The 20,035-nt window shown below is 41.3% G+C and overlaps 1 protein-coding gene across 1 annotated transcript; it reads left to right on the top strand.

Annotated features, from left to right (window-relative positions):
• Positions 1-427: 427 nt before the first annotated feature.
• Positions 428-19,201, top strand: LOC129775870 (vacuolar protein sorting-associated protein 54). The gene is made up of 3 exons (XM_055781044.1): positions 428-805; positions 1,281-1,935; positions 16,950-19,201. Exons 1-3 carry the CDS (start codon positions 615-617, stop codon positions 18,960-18,962), a joined length of 2,859 nt encoding a protein of 952 aa, XP_055637019.1. The 5' UTR covers positions 428-614; the 3' UTR covers positions 18,963-19,201.
• Positions 19,202-20,035: the final 834 nt, after the last annotated feature.

The following is a 20,035-nucleotide window of genomic DNA, read 5'->3' as shown; positions in this document are numbered from 1 at the left end:
CGCCGTTCCATCTGTTTTCATTAGCCACAAAGACAGGTGCTATATCGCGCCAAGTTAGTCGCGCCATACGCGTCTCAATTTGCGCCTAGCCTGAGAGTGGGATGCACCCAATGCTCTCTGAATCTCTTTTTGATTTTTCTTCGCCGTTCTCTTCTCCGTTGTCAAACACAAATTAAATACAGTCTTTCTTAGTGTGCGCACTAGCAAACCAATCCGACCAAACTATCGGCTGAAAAAAAGTCTGCAGTGTGCGGGGGCCCTTAGATCAGCGCTATGCGCTTCTCAATTTGCGCCCAGCCTACGTGCAATGCGTGGTTGCTATACACTCAAAAGAACATTAAAAACATTGAGTGTGTAAAGTTGATCTAATGTCGCTGTTGTCGTAATTGTGTTGCTCCTTCTCTTATCTTTTCATTGAAAAGTTGACGTCTCAATGAACTGTCATTGTTTTGCTCGCAGTTCAATCGTGTCAGCTGCAATTTTGGAGCTTATCGTACGATTTTCTTTCGGAGATTTTTGTGATTAGTTGTTGCAGTACGACCAATCTGGACACTGAGGACAACTGGTGTACATTCGAATACCGGCACGGCTTTTTGGGTGCTCATCATGTGGTAATGGCCAAATTCATCGGAGCGTTCGACCAAAAGGAGCCACCACCATGGCAAAATTGCTGCTACTGTAGCGCTTCCTTGTCGTTGTCTTCACCCACTCCAACGTCGTCCTCCACGACATCAAATCCCCGTCAGCAGCAACAGCAGCAGCAGAACCAATTGCTCGCCTTCAAAACACCAACCGATTTTGTGAGGTACGTTCGATCTGTATATGAACAGTTTTAATTGGTGCGAATTGCTTTCGCTAACAGGCACTGATTGGTTGCTGAAGTCTGGTCGGGCAAAGCGCAGACTGATATGTGGCGGAGGTTCAATTGAACCATATCGGAGGAGTCAAATACCTTTTTTGTTCGATAACGAAATACGGCAGTTTCATGTTTGATTCAAGCATAGCTACATATTAGATTATTGATCATTTCGAATATTTTTTTAATTTCAGTTAGGGTTTGTGTTGAGAGCATTTGTCCAGATGGAATCCTCATTATGTTCATGCCATTTATTTTTCTTAGGCTGCATTTAATGACACACAACCATGAGCATTTGTTATCATCATTTTGACTTGCTTTATTGCGGTATTCTATTCGTTGTCTGATGAATCAGAACACAAAAGCACTGAAACATAGGGAGAATGTGTTTTTTTATAATATAATTTATTTTTCTGTTCTATAGGCACCTCCGGCAGTACCATTGCACCATTGAGGGAGGCTCGTTTGTGTGTCGCTATGGGTATAACGGCGTTTGTTCGTCATTGCCACTCGATGGGGTCAGTGATAAGGATTACGAAATGCACGTTAACCGATGTCACGTGAATCAGCAGCAAAAAGAATCCCACATCAAGTGGTCTGTTTTCTCTGCTGCCCAGAATCTTCCAGCGGTGCTGAATGATCCGAGCCGCGCGAAGCAGACGACCTTTTTCACCAAGAAGTGGGGTGACAGCTTTGTTGAGCAACAATCGATCGGAACATCCCCGCAATTACCTGACATCAAATGGGACCATTTCGATTTCTATCTAAAACGAATCGGAAAGCGATATCGAATTCACACCCGTGTAGCGAAAACGGCACTTCCTAACGCTTCTAGTCAATCCCAAGCATACCAACAGCCTATTGTGAGCGATCATTTACCCAACGGAGCAACCGCAAACCTGAAAGACATTCCCGAGGTGTTCCTCAAGCAGAACCTCGAGCTGCACAGCCCCGCTTCTTTCGCGGCAGTTTTCCCCGGCATTGGCAACGATGGCGAGCAGGCAAAACAATCGAGCCGGGTGCTGCAGGAAAAGCTAAGTCACTATTTGGATATCGTAGAGGTGCTGATAGCAAAACAGGTTTGTAGAGCTTTGCGAAAGCACCACTAAAACATGTATGTTGACGTAGGATCACGTCTTTGATTTCTATATATGTAGTGGGGTTACTCTACGAAAAATGTAACGAACAATTAAGGGATTTCAAATTCATATTACGCAAAATCGTCATTGCTGTATATTTTATATTATATACCATGAGATAGGAAATTTATTCAGCATTTTTGGGGTCATAACACAAACAGTGAAGATAGTGAAACAAGTGAACAATTTAGCGAACAAAGTATTTTTTTTAGATTTAACTTGCTGCACTCACGGCGGGGAAAGAACAACAAACAACTTGTTTGCATACAATTTGGACCTTAGACTTTATGATAGAGATGGGAAAGTCGTTTACGAACGTCATTCCTTTTTAAAAAAATGGTAGTTCGTCATACGGAACGATTCCGGACAATCTGAGAACGAATGATGTGCGGCTGAACTGAATACATGTGTAAAGCAGATTGCGCTGAACGGAAAGAATGAATATATCAAAAACACTGGGAGAAAACTAAAAAAAATAACAATTATGCCATTGGCTGCTGAAATCCCTGCTGTAGATGTGAGCCGGCTTGAGACGGTCAATGGAGATGGTTTGGTTTTCACCGGCGACGAGCACTTCGAAACTCTTATCGCCGCGCTTGATAACTTCATAAGGCCCGTCGTATGGGCGCTGCAAGGAACGTTTCACTACGTCGACACGTACGCTGTGTACAAATACACTAGGCTTTGCATGATGGGTTGTCGTTGGAGGTCGAAGTTCAGCAAAGGCTTCATGAAGTTGTTCAGTAAACTAGGATTGATCGATGCCAACCGCTGGGGGATCAAAACACTCTCCTGGTTGGTACTCTTAAAGTTTGGTCATACACTAATTCGGCTACGGAACAGCCGACGTCTTCACGGTAAGCGGTTCGTAGACCAAGAAGTACGATGGGTACGATGGGCAAACCTAGCCGATGTTTTTCTGTAATGAAAGGACGTGCTTTATTGTTAATTGATACGTCGCAGTAGATCGGTCGGGAGAGATGTGGTGTTCGAAAAGGTTCAAATTTGGGACTGGATGATTCCATGAGCTTTTTTAGTTCTTCGTGTTCATGGTCTTCGGCAATCGCTGTCAAATCAATAGACGTTACGGCTTCTATCCGCGACATTGTGTCTGCTACAATATTTTCCAGACCGCTGATATGTCGTATATCAGTTGTAAATTGGAAAATGAAGCGCAGGTGACGTTCTTCATGCTTGATGAATTTGTTCCCATTGCATGAGTAAGCGGTTTATGATCAGTGTAAATGACGAATTTGCGACCTTCTAGAAAATATCGAAAATGCTTCACAGCCATCTTCATTGCAGTCAGCTCACGTCCAAATGCTGAATAATTTCGTTGTGAATTAGCGAATTTTTCGGAGAAGAAGTCAGGAGGTTACCACGTTGTACCTGATAATTGCTGTAGTACCGCCCCTGCAGATGTATTAGAAGCATCGATCATTAGAGCTAATGACTTGCTCGAATCTGGATAATAAAGCAGTGTAGCTTCTGCTAAGGATCTTCTGCAACGCGCGAAGGCAGTCTTAGAAGAGTCAGTCCACTGGACAAGTGTTATCTGGTATCAGTATTCGAAGTTATGCCTGCATTTCGACTGCCCTTGGAACGAAACGCTTTTAGACGTTGATCAGAGCCAAAATCTACGTAATTCTCTGATCGTAGTAGGTAGTTTGTAGTCAGCTACAGCCTGAACGCGGGATGGCAATGGCCTGATTCCATCTCGGTCAATTATATAACCAAAAAACTCCACCTGCGACCGAGCGAATCTGCTTCTCGACAGATTTATCACCAGACCGTTCTGCTGAATTCTGCGAAACAATTCCTCGACGTGCTGTTTATGTTCCTCGGGTGACGATGATGCGATGCACATGTCGTCGATAAAAACAACGTAACTGGGTAACGGTACAGTGACTCTATTGAGCATTCGATAGTCGCCGACGAACCTCCACTGACCGTTTTTTTTCGGAACACAATGGAGTGGGGTGGCCCAGCTGCTACTGGACGGTCTACAAATTCCAAGTTCTGCCATCAGTGCAAACTCCTCCTTGGCCGCTCTAAGATTGTCGGGAGCCATTCTCCTAGCTTTGGATGCAACCGGTGGACCATTTTTCTCGATGTGATGTGTTACATCATGCTGCACTTCGGTACGGAAAGTAGCTGGAAGTGTGATTTGACGATATTTAGCAAGCAACGCTTGAACGTCTTTGCGTCGACGAGGGTTCTGTTCTTTAAATCCACCATTAGTCCAAAGTGCGCCAGCATGTCTGCACCAATAATGGGTTGTCTAACGTCAACTACCAAAAAGTTCCATGCGAACCGTCGCCGAAGTCCGAGATCAGTTTGCACGAACCGACTAGAGTAAGTTCTGATAAAAGATCCGTTAGCAGCGTAAAGCGTGAAGGGCGTCGGCCCAGATATCGTGTCTTTTCTTGTCGCTGGTACTAGTGATACGTCTGAACCAGCGTCGATCAGAAATCTAAGTCCGCTTGTTTTATCCGCTAATAATAAACGCCGGCTGGAAAACGCGCCGCCCACCTGCGCCGATTCAGGTGAGCTATGATCTAGTTTTTTGGTGCATTACATTGGCAAGGCTGCTTGCACCGCTGTGCTTTGTGTCCGTATTTCTGATGATACCAACAAAACTCCTCTCTGGCGCTAACTAGTGATTATGACCTACTACGTTGACCGTTGTTTGTTTGGATGGGTTTTGAGTCGACGGAACTCAGCACTTAATATTTCCAGTTGTTCTTTCATGTGATTGAATTGATCATCGGGGCATCGAAATCCGGATGGTGTGGACACGGCAGCGGTTTACGGAGATTCCGCCATTTTATCTGCCATTTCCGCGAGCTTTGGAAGAGTTCCATCACTAATAATTAGTATACGACGAATTTGGGGCTGCCATATAAATGAAACACAAATTTCTGCATTACTCGAGAATTAATCAAGCAAATGAAACTAAGTTTGGCATGTAGAGGTTTTAGGATGCAATAAATGTTCCTATGGTGGTTAGACACTTCACCCCTATTCAAGGGTGGCTGCCATACAAATGAAACTAAAATTTCTGCATCACTCGATGATTAATCAAGCAAACGAAACCAAATTTGGCATGTGAAGGTTTTGGGGTGCAATAAAAGTTTTTACGGTTGTTAGATACCCCTCCCTCCTCTCTTAGAGAGGCTGCCATACAAATGAAGCCCAAATTTCTGCATTACTCGAGAATTAATCAAGCAAATGAAACCAAATTGGGCATATGGAGGTTTTAGGGACCCTGGGTGCAATAAATGTTTCTAAGGTGGTTCGGCTCCCCCCTCTCTTAGGGTGGGCTGTCATATAAATGAAAAACAAATTTCTGCATAACTCGAAAACTAATCAAGCAAATGGAACCAAATTTGGCATGTGAAGATTTTAGGGGGCACGAAACGTTTCTATGGTGAATAGACATTCCTCCCCCTCTCTAAGAGGAGAAGAGGGGAGGGGTCTGTCTTTATTCTATCATATTTTCTGTATCAAACATTTATTCCATGTAACGGAGAAACATGTTATTTGCAAGTGGTTGAAAAATCTGGAACGAAAATTGTGTCTGAAAATAATCTGATATTATAATGATGAATTTTGGTAGAAGTGCTAGGAATTTTTTTGTAAAAGGTAAATTCAACGTGGTTGATTAGAAGATCAATCAATGAACAGTTCTGCGATTGGACTCATGAACTTGCCCTTAGTAAGAAAACGTGAATGTTTGAAGTTATTGATAACAAAAAACAAATTTTGGTCGGGGCGAAGTTTGCCGGGTCAGCTAGTATGTAATATTTATACACCGAATTCTTTTTTACGCGATTGATGCGTGCGCGCAAAAAAAATCTAGGGGTAGGATATACAGTGACTCAAACTCGTAATCGTACTCCACCATACAGATCTCTTTTCCCTTCTTCTGAAAGTTGAAAGCAAGCTTTCGGAACATTCTATTTAGATAAAATCATAGTGTTATATGAGAGTTAAAAGGTTTGTTTTGTGTTTTCAGAATAATGGTTTTTATTTCTCTAAAAATGGCGAATGTATGTGCCAATGTATGAAAATTGTCTCAAGCTCATAATCGTACGCTGGTTGAAATCTCAATTCGATTTCGAAGGTGTTGACCAATTCCCGAATTCCCTCATTAGTATGGTATCCCTTTTCATTGCAACTATCTTTAGCCGTCTTTGGCCTTATCTACGAGTTTTTTTTTGTGTATTCGAAAGGAATATTTATCAATTTTTCCATGAAGTGGTTTTTAAAATCGTTATTTTCTGTAATTTAATGGTTTCTAAATTTTCCACACATAACTATTTCAGTTTCTACTGGGACTGATGTCGGAAGGTTGTGGAGGAATATCAATAACTTTTGAGCAATTGTGATGTAACCATGTACGAGCTTTATATGTCTTGAGCTCTGGGTTACTGTCTTAAAGGGTGTGTCACATCAAATTGCATCACGGAAAAAACGCTGTAGAAATTTAATTTTGAGGAATTATATCTTCAGCTTTCGCTTATAATCAGATAAGAGTGTATAGATCACGTTGGCCATGCTTCACTGTCAATTTTTCGTAAATTTGGAAAAATGTCGTCGAACGAAAAAGAGCGTCGTGAATTAATCCTGTACACTCATTTCGAGAATCCGGAGTTGTCACATCGGGACATCGGTAAGATGCTGGGAATCGTCCAATCCACGGTCAGCAGAGTACTAAAACGATACTTCGAGAACCTAACCATCGACCGGAAGGTGAAGAACGGCAAAAATGGATGCTCCGTCAGTGGAAAAGATCACAAGCGCGTAGTTAAGCAGTTTAGACGTGATCCGAGAAGTTCGGTCCGGGATGTCGCCAATAAGCTGAATTTGTCAAGTTCATTCGTCCAGCGGACCAAGCAGCGAGAGGGCCTGCGTACATACAAGGTTCAGAAGGCTCCTAACCGCGACGAAAGGCAAAACATGGTGGAGAAGACGCGAGCCCGGAAGCTGTACACCGAAATGCTGACGAAGCCGCATTGCCTGGTAATGGACGACGGAACCTACGTCAAAACGGACTTTCGTCAGCTGCCGGGCCTGTTGTTCTTCTCCGCAGAGGACAAATTCAGCGTTCCGTAGGAGATTCGCAAGCAGAAACTATCCAAGTTTGCCAAAAAGTACATGGTGTGGCAAGCGATCTGCTCTTGCGGAAAGCGGAGCGCCCCCTTCGTGATGACCGGCACGGTAAACGGGCAGGTTTACCTTAAGGAGTGCCTACAGAAGCGCTTACTACCACTATTGAAGCAGCACGAGGGACCGACCATCTTCTGGCCGGATCTCGCTTCGTGCCACTATTCAAAGGACGTGTTGGAGTGGTACGAAACCAACGGGGTCACCTTCGTGCCAAAGGAAATGAACCCGCCCAACGCGCCGGAGCTTCGCCCAATAGAGAAATATTGGGCGATTATGAAGCAGGCCCTCCGGAAGAACCCAAAAGTTGTCAAATCGGAGGAGGACTTCAAGAGAAAATGGATTTCTGTTCAAAAAAAAACTGCAACCTGACGTTGTACAGAACCTTATGGACGGGGTAAAGAGGAAGAGGGGCGAGCATACGAGCTTATGCTTGGGCCAAAAGTTGTTTAATAGTTTTTATTTTACTGTTTAAAATTTTCAAAAGGATCGGTCTACTGGGCGAATTTCTACAGCCTTTTTTTCGTGATGCAATTTGATGTGACACACCCTTTAGCCAAACATGAATCCTTTATTCCATCATATTTTGTTGACACTTTGCTTCATATTTTTCTTCAGGATGTTCAAGTAAACATTTTGATCCATTACACCATCGATAAAAACCAAATTGAGCAAACAAAAAGTTTGTAATGTGACTAGGTAGGGCAACTTGAATACCCGAGCACAGAGGGACAAACCGCATCACAGCAAAAAAAAACAGTAACTCGAATTTGATTATTCCAAACAGCATGAAACACATCCATATCTTGCTGATAAGATGTTATTTCCGTAGATGGGTCCTACTTTGATATTTTCGTATCTCAGCCGTAAAGCGTGGTATGGGTATACATTCGATTCTGCCCGTTTTCAACTTATTTGGTATAAATAAGCCATCACCCACTTCTCGTTTGGTGGTCATCGGAGCAACAACGTTGCTTGCGTGCATTCAGCGAGAATGGATTCTTTCGCTGTCGGGAAATACATGAGAAGGAGGAGTATGGAGTAGATTTTTTTTGCACTGGTAGAATGGAATGAAACCACAGTTGCGAGCGAGTAAGCAAGTACAACACAACGAGCAGACATCACTCATACCTAATGTTGATTTCACAAACATAGACACATACTGCTCGATTCAAGAATGAAACATATGGCGAAACGGCAATGCAATTTGTGATCGATATCTGAGTGGGAATGAGAAAGTTTGGCACGAGTTGGCAGCGTAGTTCAATGAGGACGGAACCAATTTTATTCAATTTATTAAATTTTTTTTTCAATTTTTTTCAAAAAATTTCGATACGTTCTAAAATAATATCCGGAGTGAAAAACAAGCGGATTGAAAAATGTAACTCCGTGGTTCTACGTCTAAAATGAGGTCGTGTCTTAGATGATTTATGATCTGTGCGACCACTTCCAAAATTCCCGCTACCAAGGAATCAAGAAATGCTCAAAGGTATGCCTTGGAAAATCATACAGAAAACTGGATTTGCGGAATGGTTTCGAAAATACCAAGCTCTAGAAATCAAAACGGGTCCACTGTCTTCGGCATCTTCAATGAAAATTTCCCGTGCCTCTTCCAAACTCAGAGATCCTTGTTCCGTGTATGTTACTGAGCTGGGTGCGATATACTACGCACTAGGGATCATTGAAACATTTCCGATTGGTGGATCACACCATTGAGGAAGTGGTGTATCCTTCGGCTGAAGAAGGCCTGGATGATAGCTCAGGAATTTGGATACGTTTTGCACTTTAGTGTTATGGAAGACAAAACCGTTCGGATGTGGCTTGTGGGGAATGGAAAAAACACGTAGAATAATCTACTAAAACACGGTATTTATTGCGGTGTTACACGGTTAACGTTTGGAAATGGAATGGTAAGAATATTTGGTAGGGATCTTCTCGTATGCACTTTTTGTTCGTATGCGTTTTATGTTGTATTTCGGGTTTTGCTTCTGTTTGTAGTTGTGTCGGACACCACACAATGGATTTACGATGAGTCTGGAATGGATTGGATGGGAATACGAATAGGGACGGACAAGAAAATATATTTCATTTGATTCTTGTTCCTCTTTCGCGCTGTCGGTCGCGAACACCGATTGACAATCATCTTATTATTTCAGACAGTCTCAGCTCAATGAGGCTATCCGCTCAATGAAAATTGATAAACACTCATCTTATTTCCTAACAAGATTAGAACAATTATTGAGTGTTTTGGTCGAAAAATTGTTCAAGATTACCTTAGCATGCCCCCCCCATTGTTCGATTCTGGGGAATGGGAAAGCAAACTCCCTAGCTAAGGTGGGTACTTCAGAAGAAACTCTCTTTGAAAGGGAAATTGCTTATAACGATTTTTTTTCCAAATTCCTCGTCAGCACACTTTAGTAAGTTGGCTGCATATGTGGAGTGAAGATGAGTTCGGTCGTTGGTTACACACGATTATCTCTAAGGTCTCGATGTGGGCATGATTCAAGGAATTGGAAGTAGGTTCAATTCGCGTGATATCTTGGCTTATGTTCAATCTTTATTACCTAAACGCGCATCTATCCCCGTTCGGGATATCTTCGAAAGCCGTGATCCTGATCTACTGCTCCTGTTCCTCAGAACCGCCGATGTCAACGTTTAATGATGTTTCCTCCGTTGTATCCCTGTATCATATCCCTCCTATCCGATATATAAACTTTTACGCAGTCGCGGCAACACATATACATACTCTTTACAGAAACAAATGACTCGGGTCGAAGGTTGTGCAGGCTAGTGACAATTCTACACGAGCTGAAGATTGTACCGGCCAACGGCTATTCTACCCTGGATCCCTTGAGTCAAGAGAGATGCACCACGTTAGATATGGGATACAGACTAGGGGACATTGTTGATTAATGGTCAGCTGTATCCCAATAGGAAGTATCCCGTGTCGGCCACACGTACAGAGTATTGGAGACTGCAACATCCCAATCATGAGAACCCATTGTGATACTAGCCTCGAGCCAACCGCGAATAATCGGTTACATATTACTGATATAGTTATAAGCAAAAATTGTCGGTCCCGTCAGGCTAACGCCAAATGAGCCTTAATAGAGAAAAATATCCCGTGAAGTACCCATATACCGCCCCACTAAGACAATATTTAACGTTTGTGTACTCTAAAAGTTACTGCTTACGTTTGATAGGAATACTCTTACGCCTAAAAATAACTACAGTGTAATATACAACGAAAGTTATCTCAAGATAAAAATGTACACGAATAAATTCGGCTCTGTTACAGCTGAATTGCTAAAATGAGCCTGGCAAAATAAATAGATTAATAATCGAATGAATTACAGTAGTAATATGTCGTTTATCGATTGGCAACACAGCTTGTGATGAAGATGCTTCACTTCACATGTTTCATTTTCCAATAAGACCTGAGTAATTAACAGCATCAGGATCTAACGGATACAATCTACATCGCCGGAGACCGTTGATCAATGTCGATTGTAGGTTCGTCATTCTATCCACAGCTTTTGAGTGGTCGGAAATAGTTGACGTCCAGCAGCTAAGTGATTTGAGTGGAGTTTTGTGGAAGACAAACCAGGATTATGTTTTGTCGTAGGACTACGTCTTTCATTTCTATTCCGGGGTGTAAAATCAAAGTTTCGAAAACGAAAGCGTTACGCCGAAGACCGAGATTTTGAGTGTTAATAGCTCCTAAACAACTGAACGAAATGGTATGATAAACACTTCATTCGAAAGATAAAATGTCTACGCGTTCTATACTTGTTACTTTCTGATCCAAAAACTTGTTTCAATAGTCTTAAATTTGCTTTCAAAATCGGCTATTGAAATCACCAATCGGTATATAAGCGAGCGCCGCTCGGAAATCCACTCAGTTCTAATTGAACAGCGATTGGAGCATGTTGTCGCTGTTGTGGTGAAGCTCTTCATTTATCATGAAAGCGCGGATGAACGGTGTCACCAAGAGCCTGTTTGTGCACCTTAGGCCAGAAGGGAATCCATCAGGAGGAGAGTGATGCTACAAACGGTTCCCCGGGAAGATCTCGAAGCAGCCGCTACACACACACACATACACGCACGGAATTCTTTCCGTTTGGATCGAGAAAGATCCGGAAAATAATCTGCCAGTTCCTCTAGGAATTTAGAAATACATTCATGTGAAAGAGTTTATTTGAATGTTTTCTATCCATGTAACACTGTGACCAAATATGTTTCAATCAAGTGCTATTAACAGATGGTTATCGAGTTAGCATTAACCACTGGTGGGCTTCCAATATCGAGGAAAATGTGGAAATATCTAATCGTTACTGAAAATAATCTGCCAGTTCCTCTGGGAATTTAAAATTACATTCCATGTAACACTGTGACCAAATACATTAGGTTTTGTGATTTTTCAATCAATCACCATCAACAGGATAGCTTCTGAAGATTATTCTTCCCCATCAGTATGATATTATATCCAGTATATCCAATATTGGATGCATAAAACCTTGTGCCTCCAACGTAACGCTCTCGTTTTCGAAGTTCTCCAAATATTTATTCATTCAGAATGAATTCAGATTCAACTTCATACAAATGATCTCTAAATCAACGATAGTCCTACGTCACCCTTGCGGTTATACTATAGATATAACCCACTTCCTGTTTTTTGATGTAGGACTACGTCTTTTATTAAGGGTGCCAAATCAGAAAACAGGCCACGTTTTTATGAAATAAATTTAACGTTAAAACTATTTTTGCTGCGAACGGATTTTAACGATTTGCATACCAATTGAATCGGAAAATTTTCTAAGAGGGATAACGAAAAGAGAATATTTGCAAAGTAAACTGGGCTGGGTGGGCCAACTTGCTAAAACCACTCTTCAGCCATCTTGGAAGTCTACTGTGTTTTGTTTGTAAACAAAACACAATACGCTTGTGCCCAAGCTCGCTCGTGATCAGTCTGTCTCTTTCACACTTCAAGGGAATAATTCCCCTTCTGCTTTCTTCCGTACTGTTTTCATATACCGCTCCCCTAACCAACTTAGTGACGAAACGGCCTCACCTAGTACCATAGACCCGTCTTGCTCCACCCTTGCATAGTAAGTAAACTGTCGCTAGCGTATAAGTATTGCCTCTCCTCTGAGGAAAATTCTCAGAATCTTTCTGTGCCCGAAACAACAAAGGTCGCTTATTCTGCTCGTTTTGTGTTTTATGTTTCCCCTAGAGCTGTGAACGGTAGCGAATATTTCACTGCATCTGCGCATCGGCTCTGTTCCTAGCTTTGTTGACGGGTTAGACAGAGAGTCGAGAAACGACTTTTTCATAAACGGTCATTCTCGTGATGTTTCATTTTTATCGCTGCAACTGTGTGCATCTGTTAGACGCGTGTTTGATTCTCGTTTAATGGCGATGCATGGAAGATGCCTATCGTTAATTACTCAGTGCAATGCGTGCATTGATATAAAGGAACATATTGGGACATATGACCAATTAGTGTATTGTTCTGGCAAAGCAAGAAATAATCGTTGCTTCCTGGAATGATTCTACAAAACCACGCAAGCCATTAAACCTTTTCAGGGTCCCCGGAACTTTTTACTAAAGAGTTATTTATGAAATTTCGACGTATTCGCAAATAATATCCGAAATGAGAAACCAACAAATTGAAAAAAAATATTGCGTAGTCCTTCGTCCTAAGCGGTCGTGTCTCGGATATAACCCCTCGATTTTTTTAGTGCATAGCAGCATCGTTTCATAAGAGACATGTGACTTATATACATTTCGAAAGAGAATAATAGGGAACAATATATTCTGCTGATCATACCAAGGGTAAAAAACATTCTTGAGAACAATCCGGGACATCCAGCCCGATTCCGTTCTTGCTGCGACCCAGCTTCCGGTCAATCACTGTTAGATCTCTCTTGGCATCCTGGATTTGTACGGGTATAGCATCAACGTTGTCGCTAACTGCACGGCTGCGGTTCCACGAAACAGTGCAGTGTAAGATTCTCGATCGGTGTTGACTACTTTTGTCTGCACGGTTTCTTTGACCGGAACCAGCTAAAACCAGTTCTTTTGTAGGTATCGTCCAAATTGAACATCTCTTCCGGAAATTTCAACACATTGGACAGCGCTTCTTCCTCGAAATACTCATGGATTTCGTGAAACCAGCTCCTGATTTGTTGGTTGAAAACAGCTGCACGATGTTTTGTCAAGACGCTTGGCACTAGTTTTAATATTCCTGGAAGCCGTTTAGCCCAATACTGCCCAGGTGTAGGTTATGTTTACTTTGCGACTTTTGCGGGAAACTCGAACTTTGCAAGCTTCAATACACAACAAAAATGACAGATAAAATGACACTAACACAAAAAACACTCTTATATTCGAATTCGATAAACTGAGTCAGTGCCAAACTGACTCTGTAATAAAAAAACGTTTTCAGTTTCACGAATGCGGTGTTTTGTTGGTGTGCGTTATATAGTCTGATTTGTTTATATTCGCGACGATAAATGTACAGTGTCGACGTCTAAGGCGGCGGTGACACTGGATGCAGAAAAGTGGTCGTACGAATTGTATGCAATAGTGAAGCTAAACAACCACATTGAGTTGTATTGGTGTGGTTACATTGCTTCCCCCTTGCTTCGTTCGTATTCGTCAGCTTCTATCGAACAAAATTGTTTGTTTCTATTCGTACAATCAAATTTTCGTGCGTACTCCTATCCAAAGTAACCTTAGCCTAATGCTTTCTTTACAATGCAGGCTTTTAATCGCATGCGATATACTCACTCGCGATATTTTTCAGTGCAGCTCTTTACAATGGTGCGCGATATCGCGAGATGATCTGTCATAATCTGTCTGTCTAACCTGCGTTTCTCTAACCAAACTGCCATTATTTGTTATGGACAAGGTCGTACTAAATTGGTGGAACAAAATCATAACGCTAGAAATGTGAAAGCAAGTATAAAACTCCAGATAATTAATAATCGAAAAACTAACGAATTCAATCCAATATTAACAAAAATGCGTAAAAATAATTATTATTATGCAGAAAAACACTTGCAACAGGTAATCGATTCAGCTCTCACTTTATGAAGCGCCTCATATGTATAGAACTGAACATTTATTTCGATATATCGTTCCCCCCATCAAGCCTATTTTGTTCCACCTGTCTGATGTATGTAGTGTCTCTCATCAAAGCAACGCGATTTTCGCAGCCAAAGCTTGGAGAGTTCTATCTTTTTTCGCACTGTCATGGGTGATTTCGCGCTTTGCTCTGATTGGTTGACGAATAAAAATCGTTATTGAAGAAAAAAAATCGCGCTTATTGTGAAGGATTGTAAATCCGGCATAATGGCGATATTAATGCTTGGGAGGTAAATTATTCTCTATCAGATCAGCAGGGCCAAGTGCAGTGTAAAAATATAAAAGTTTGAATGAATGTTTTCACTTCATATTGTTTTATTACTTAAAACATGTAGTTCTGACACTTGCATTTCCTGGTTTTTCCACAAATAATTACTATTATAATATAAAATCATCATTAGCCACAGTTTTCGTTCAATATGTTTCTGTGATATCGAAAAAAAACCTCTTATTTCATCACATGAAATAAATATTCGATACGTTAAGGTAAATTTTCATTCATAATTTTGATTTTGAAAGCAGGTTTATTCCACCTGAATATCCATCATTATTTTCGCCTCCCAATGAAAGCACACGTAGGTTAATGCCGTCTGCTCGAATATACTTTCAAAATCAGAATCCGAATTGGATTACGATTCCAATAATACAAAAGCAAAAGCAGCAGGTTTTTCATCTTCATAGTTTTTATTTTAAGATTTTCCAAAATATACTCGGAACTTGACAGTTCGGTATAGTTGTATTGGTGAACCCCAGCCTGAGGGCATCCGTATACTAGCACATAGGATTTGACAGCGTCAAACATGTCCGGGTCGCAAATGCAATTTGCGACCACTGTCACTCGCGAGAACTGCCAAACTCTCAAGCTGGTGTAAAACAAGGCACTTAACATACTACCAGGTGGGTCAAAACGTGAAGTGGTTTTCTGCAGCCATTTAAAAAATACACAAAAGTAAATTAAGACGATTGAGCACAATTTGTGGAATATACTGATACTTTATGAAATACTCATTGCTATATTCATTATATTCATTACGTTTTACGCTGCAAGCGTTTCATTTATTGTCTTTGCGTTGAAGGCACCATAATGATTTGCGCCATTTGGAAAACGAAATTAAAGACGAAATTAACACACTTCTAGAACAAAAAATAATGAATGAAAATTTACTTTTCTGTATTCAATATGTATTCTATGTAATAGAGTAATACGTTTCCTCGAAAATTGTGAAATAATATGAAACTGAAATTGTGTTTGATGCTGATTTTATATTATAATGGTGAGTTTTTGTGATTATTGTGTTGTAAAATATTTGGAAATATACAACCAAATGGCTAAGTAAGCGTCAGGACTACGTGTTTTAAGTAATCGAATAACTTAAAAATCTACATACTATTTATAAGATTTCAAAACTACCTTCTTTAAATTTTCACGAATTTCAATTTCTTTCAATTTCTTAAGTTGGTTTACATTATAATATAATACTACATTTCAAGTGATCAACCTAGAGTTCTACGTTTTATATTATCATTCAGACCCTTGTGATCATCATGATCATTACATTTCACATAAATTTTTTTTTCAAAAAACAATTCTTTTTTTAGTTAGCGAATGGGCGCACCTTGTTCCATAGATTTGCCTTGAGTTCGCCGAGTAATTTTATAGGTTTGGCAATGACAGCTAAATTTGTAGCACATCTTGACTCGCGGATCATATACCCTTGTCCGGGGCTTGGTGAACCCGAGTGCCAACCCGTGAAACATCTCAGTGCGAAACTAACAGTTTTCGGGGCGAACTAGTGCGAAACTGAGTGAATAAAAAAACGTTTTGACAGCAGTTAGTGCGGCACTGGGGTTGAAACTGAACAAAAACGAATTCGCTATTAAATTGTCATGTGGTATCATTTAAAATGCGCTTAACACGGGCATTTTTGCGTATTAAATTTCATACGCTGGCCACTAGTGGATTAATGAACCCATTGATCCATTTACGAGGCGGTATCCCGTTTTTAAATGAATTGGAACGAGCTGATTTTTTTTTTACTTAAAATGCTACAGTAATCTCTCTGTGTCCACGGGGAATCTAGTTTTTACTTTGGCTAACAGCAAATCAACTATTCGTCAAATGAGATCTGTTGGGTAGAATGAGAAACGAGTAGAAATATGGGTATCCTCGTTCCAGCCATGTTCATTTTGGTGATAACTTATCGGAATTACAATGAAAATATATGAACAAACTAAAAATCAGAGGAGTGTACCTGTATCGTTCAGTTTTGATTGCTTTCGGAGATTTTCAATCGTTTACACTTTGTAAATTGATAACAACACAATGTCACTTTGTTAAGGAAAACAACAAATGAGGCGAATGACAGTGCGACAAACGATATTGGCTGAAATTTATACAGTAAAGCGGAACTAATAGTACTTGGTTGACAATTTTTCGAATATTTAGAGCTTTGCGAGTATTCACAAATAGAATTTATCCGAAGAAATAAGATAGCTAGTGAGAAAAACAGTATCTCATGTCAAGTGAGTGGAATTATGCACTGGCTGGTACAAGGGAGCTTCGCGGTACCTATTTTATAAAAAAATGATAACACCACAAAAATATGTATATTTTATATCCTGTTATCATTTCGCAGGTTGCCGAAAAGTCGTCTGCCTTTTTCCACGCGATGACCTCGCAGGATGCCATCATGGAGCAGATGCGAGAGGCGGCAATGCATGTGTCCCGGTTGCGTACCCGGCTCAAGCAAATCGATGATACGATTGTACGTGAGTCGCTGCAAATTATGAGCCTGGAGAGAATCAGATCCAATAACAATATCGTGTTGGAACGATTGAAACTAATGGCGACCGTGCATCAGACCCAGCCGATGATACAGCTTCTGCTCAGCACACAGGATTACGTAGCGGCGCTGGATTTGATCGGTACAACGCAGGAGATATTGAGCCAGGAATTGATAGGTGTGCACTGCTTCCGCCATCTGCCGTCGCAGTTGAACGAAATGGAGCGGTTGATTGACAAAATGTTGACAACAGATTTCGAGCGATATTCCACTGCGGATTTGAACCGACCGTTCGCACCCGAGGGTCAGCAAGAGAAGGTTCTGGAGGAGGACAAACTGATCAGTATCATTTCAGGGCTTCTGAGGAAGCGCAACTTGGATTTCATTGACACGTACAAAGAGGAGGCGATCACAACGGTGCGAGCGATAGTCAAACAGATGGTGATTGAAGTGATTGCCTCGAGTGACGCGGAAGTTTGTTTGACGGGTGCCGGCGAGGAAGCCCAAAGTTTGTCATTCTCGGAATGGATAACGCTGCTGGAAACGGCAACGGTAACACTGCTCAAACTTTTGCGACGCGTAAGGTCCGTTCATGATGTAATGCAACAAACCGCGGACGCCAGTGCCGGGAAGATAACAGACGATGTGAGTTTTATCGATACGGAAGCTTTTCTTAGCTCTGAGGATTATGATATAGTTCAAGCAAAGTTGACCAATTTGCTGCAAAGTGTTTGTAATTATTGTCACGAGCGGTGCGCAAATTTGGTGTCTAATCAAAGTTTGGAGAAAAGCTCAGTCTGTGCCGAACAAATAGCTACACTGGCTGACATCGTTGATCGTTTCAGCAAAGGATGCGAGAGCGCTTGTGGAGTTCAGAGCGTACCGTTGAATTTGGCCTTGCGAGTTCAAGGTTCTAGATTCGCCCAGAAGTTCCATTCGGAGCGGAAAGCGAAGATGGCCCTGTTGCTGGACAGTGAACGATGGAAACAAGCTGAAGTTCCAGCCGAGTTTCAGAAGATGGTGGAAAGTATTTCCAAGGGAAATTTCCTTTGGAGTAAAGCAGTCGAATCCAACGGTATACCGGCTGTTGCCCCTCCACCGCAAACTGTTCTCATAGTAGACGGCCAACCGTTCGCACTCGTCGCGGCAGCTTTGCTGCTAGTTCAGATCGTCAGTGAGTACTGTCGCTGTGCCCAACAACTGCCTGTGATTGCTCCACAACTGTCTCGTAACGTTGTTGATTTGCTACGGGCCTTCAATTCCCGCTCTTGTCAGCTGGTTCTCGGTGCAGGTGCTCTTCATGTGGCCGGACTCAAAACCATTACCAGCGGTAATCTTGCCCTCGTATCGCGGGCACTTCAACTAGTCTTGTGGTTGCTACCACACGTCAAACGTCATTTTGTGGCTCTGGAAGCGAACGGAGCGACATACGGGTCAAACAACATCCTCAGTGGGTATGACTCGATCGAAAAAGATTTCTCCTCACACATCAAGGAAATCGAAAACAAAGTATTGGCGATCGTGTGTGATCTGGTTACAGGCCAGCTGGCCAACTGGGACGCACGACCGCCGGTTCCTTCACAAACATTCCGCAACATCAGCAGACAGTTCGTTAAGTTGCACGAGGCGATAGCGCCAATCTTGCCGGAGAAGCAGGTTGCCACCATTTACCGGGTGGTGAACAAAAACTTCAAGGATAAGCTGCGGGAACAGTTGCTCCGGAACAATATCACCAACAACGGTGGTCCCCAGCATGGAACGGTGGTGTCGGAGTTAACGTTTTACATGGAAACGTTACGGACGCTCAAAGCGATGCCCGAAGAAGAGCTGCGCGATGAAAGTTTGGATGATATATGGTTGAAATGAGATACGAGCGTTTTTTTTGGTTTAAGTGTACCTTTCCGATTGATTTCGTTGACATTTTGCGTAAGTACCTCAAAGTATCCGAAGGCATGTTATTGAACATTTTCCTGTATATTGTATATGCGTTTTGCTCATTGTGATAAGCGCACGTGTTATGTTGATTTGTATATATTTCTGTCGAATTAAAATTTTTTTAATTTGTTGCGAATGGAATACTGTTCCAAAGTATTCTAAAATTTAAAGAGACCTCGTTTTTTTTTGTTTTGCCTGTTTACTTCATAAAGATACAATTTAGGATCAAAATATTATATAAATTCTATCCAATTTTGCTAAACCATTTGTTAACCTGCTCGAATGCAAGCTATTGTTTGTTATGAACAAAAAACGCATATATGAGACGTGGTCGACATGTAATGTAATAAGAACACGATAGTACACAAAAAAAAAACAACCAAACATGGGCCCATTCTAGTGAAGCGCAAACGGCTCAAACAAATTCCCAGCTAGGGGATGTACGCATGTACTTAGACACAATTCAGAATATTTCTGTTTCACAGAGACACTGAAACAACAAAAGATGATTTGTGTATAACGGTAAACTAGTTACACCAAACAATTCTGAACGACAATATCTTCGAGAAATCCTATGTTATGGAGTTATGGAGTGTGGATCGAGATGAGGAGGAATGCTTTTAGATATTATCTTAATGAGAGAATATGTTAAGCAAAAATGTAATAACCCTTTTCAAAGCAACGTTCAAACTTTAGAGTGCACCAGAAACTAGAGTTTTATCAGCTATCGCATTTGAGAACATTTCCAACTGAACTGAGCTACAGGTATACCGCATAATATGGTTAGTTGCAATCCAGAAGCACGTAGTGAATTTATGGAACACCCCCTTTTTTGGTACATTGCCCGGCATATATGGTAGCTGCGGTCCATTGAATACTAGGTAGACACAATTAACTGTACAATAAAAAATCGAATATAATCTTTTGAAAACAAAATAATGACTTTTAATGATGATGACAATACTGATTAACATTTGGTATTCGCTGATTTATTGACACTACTC

This window comes from Toxorhynchites rutilus, chromosome 3 (genome assembly GCF_029784135.1).
Source record: "Toxorhynchites rutilus septentrionalis strain SRP chromosome 3, ASM2978413v1, whole genome shotgun sequence".
In the NCBI taxonomy this organism is placed as follows: domain Eukaryota; kingdom Metazoa; phylum Arthropoda; class Insecta; order Diptera; family Culicidae; genus Toxorhynchites; species Toxorhynchites rutilus.
The sequence above is the reverse complement of the archived record's forward strand: the minus strand, read 5'-3'. Positions and strand labels throughout refer to the sequence as shown.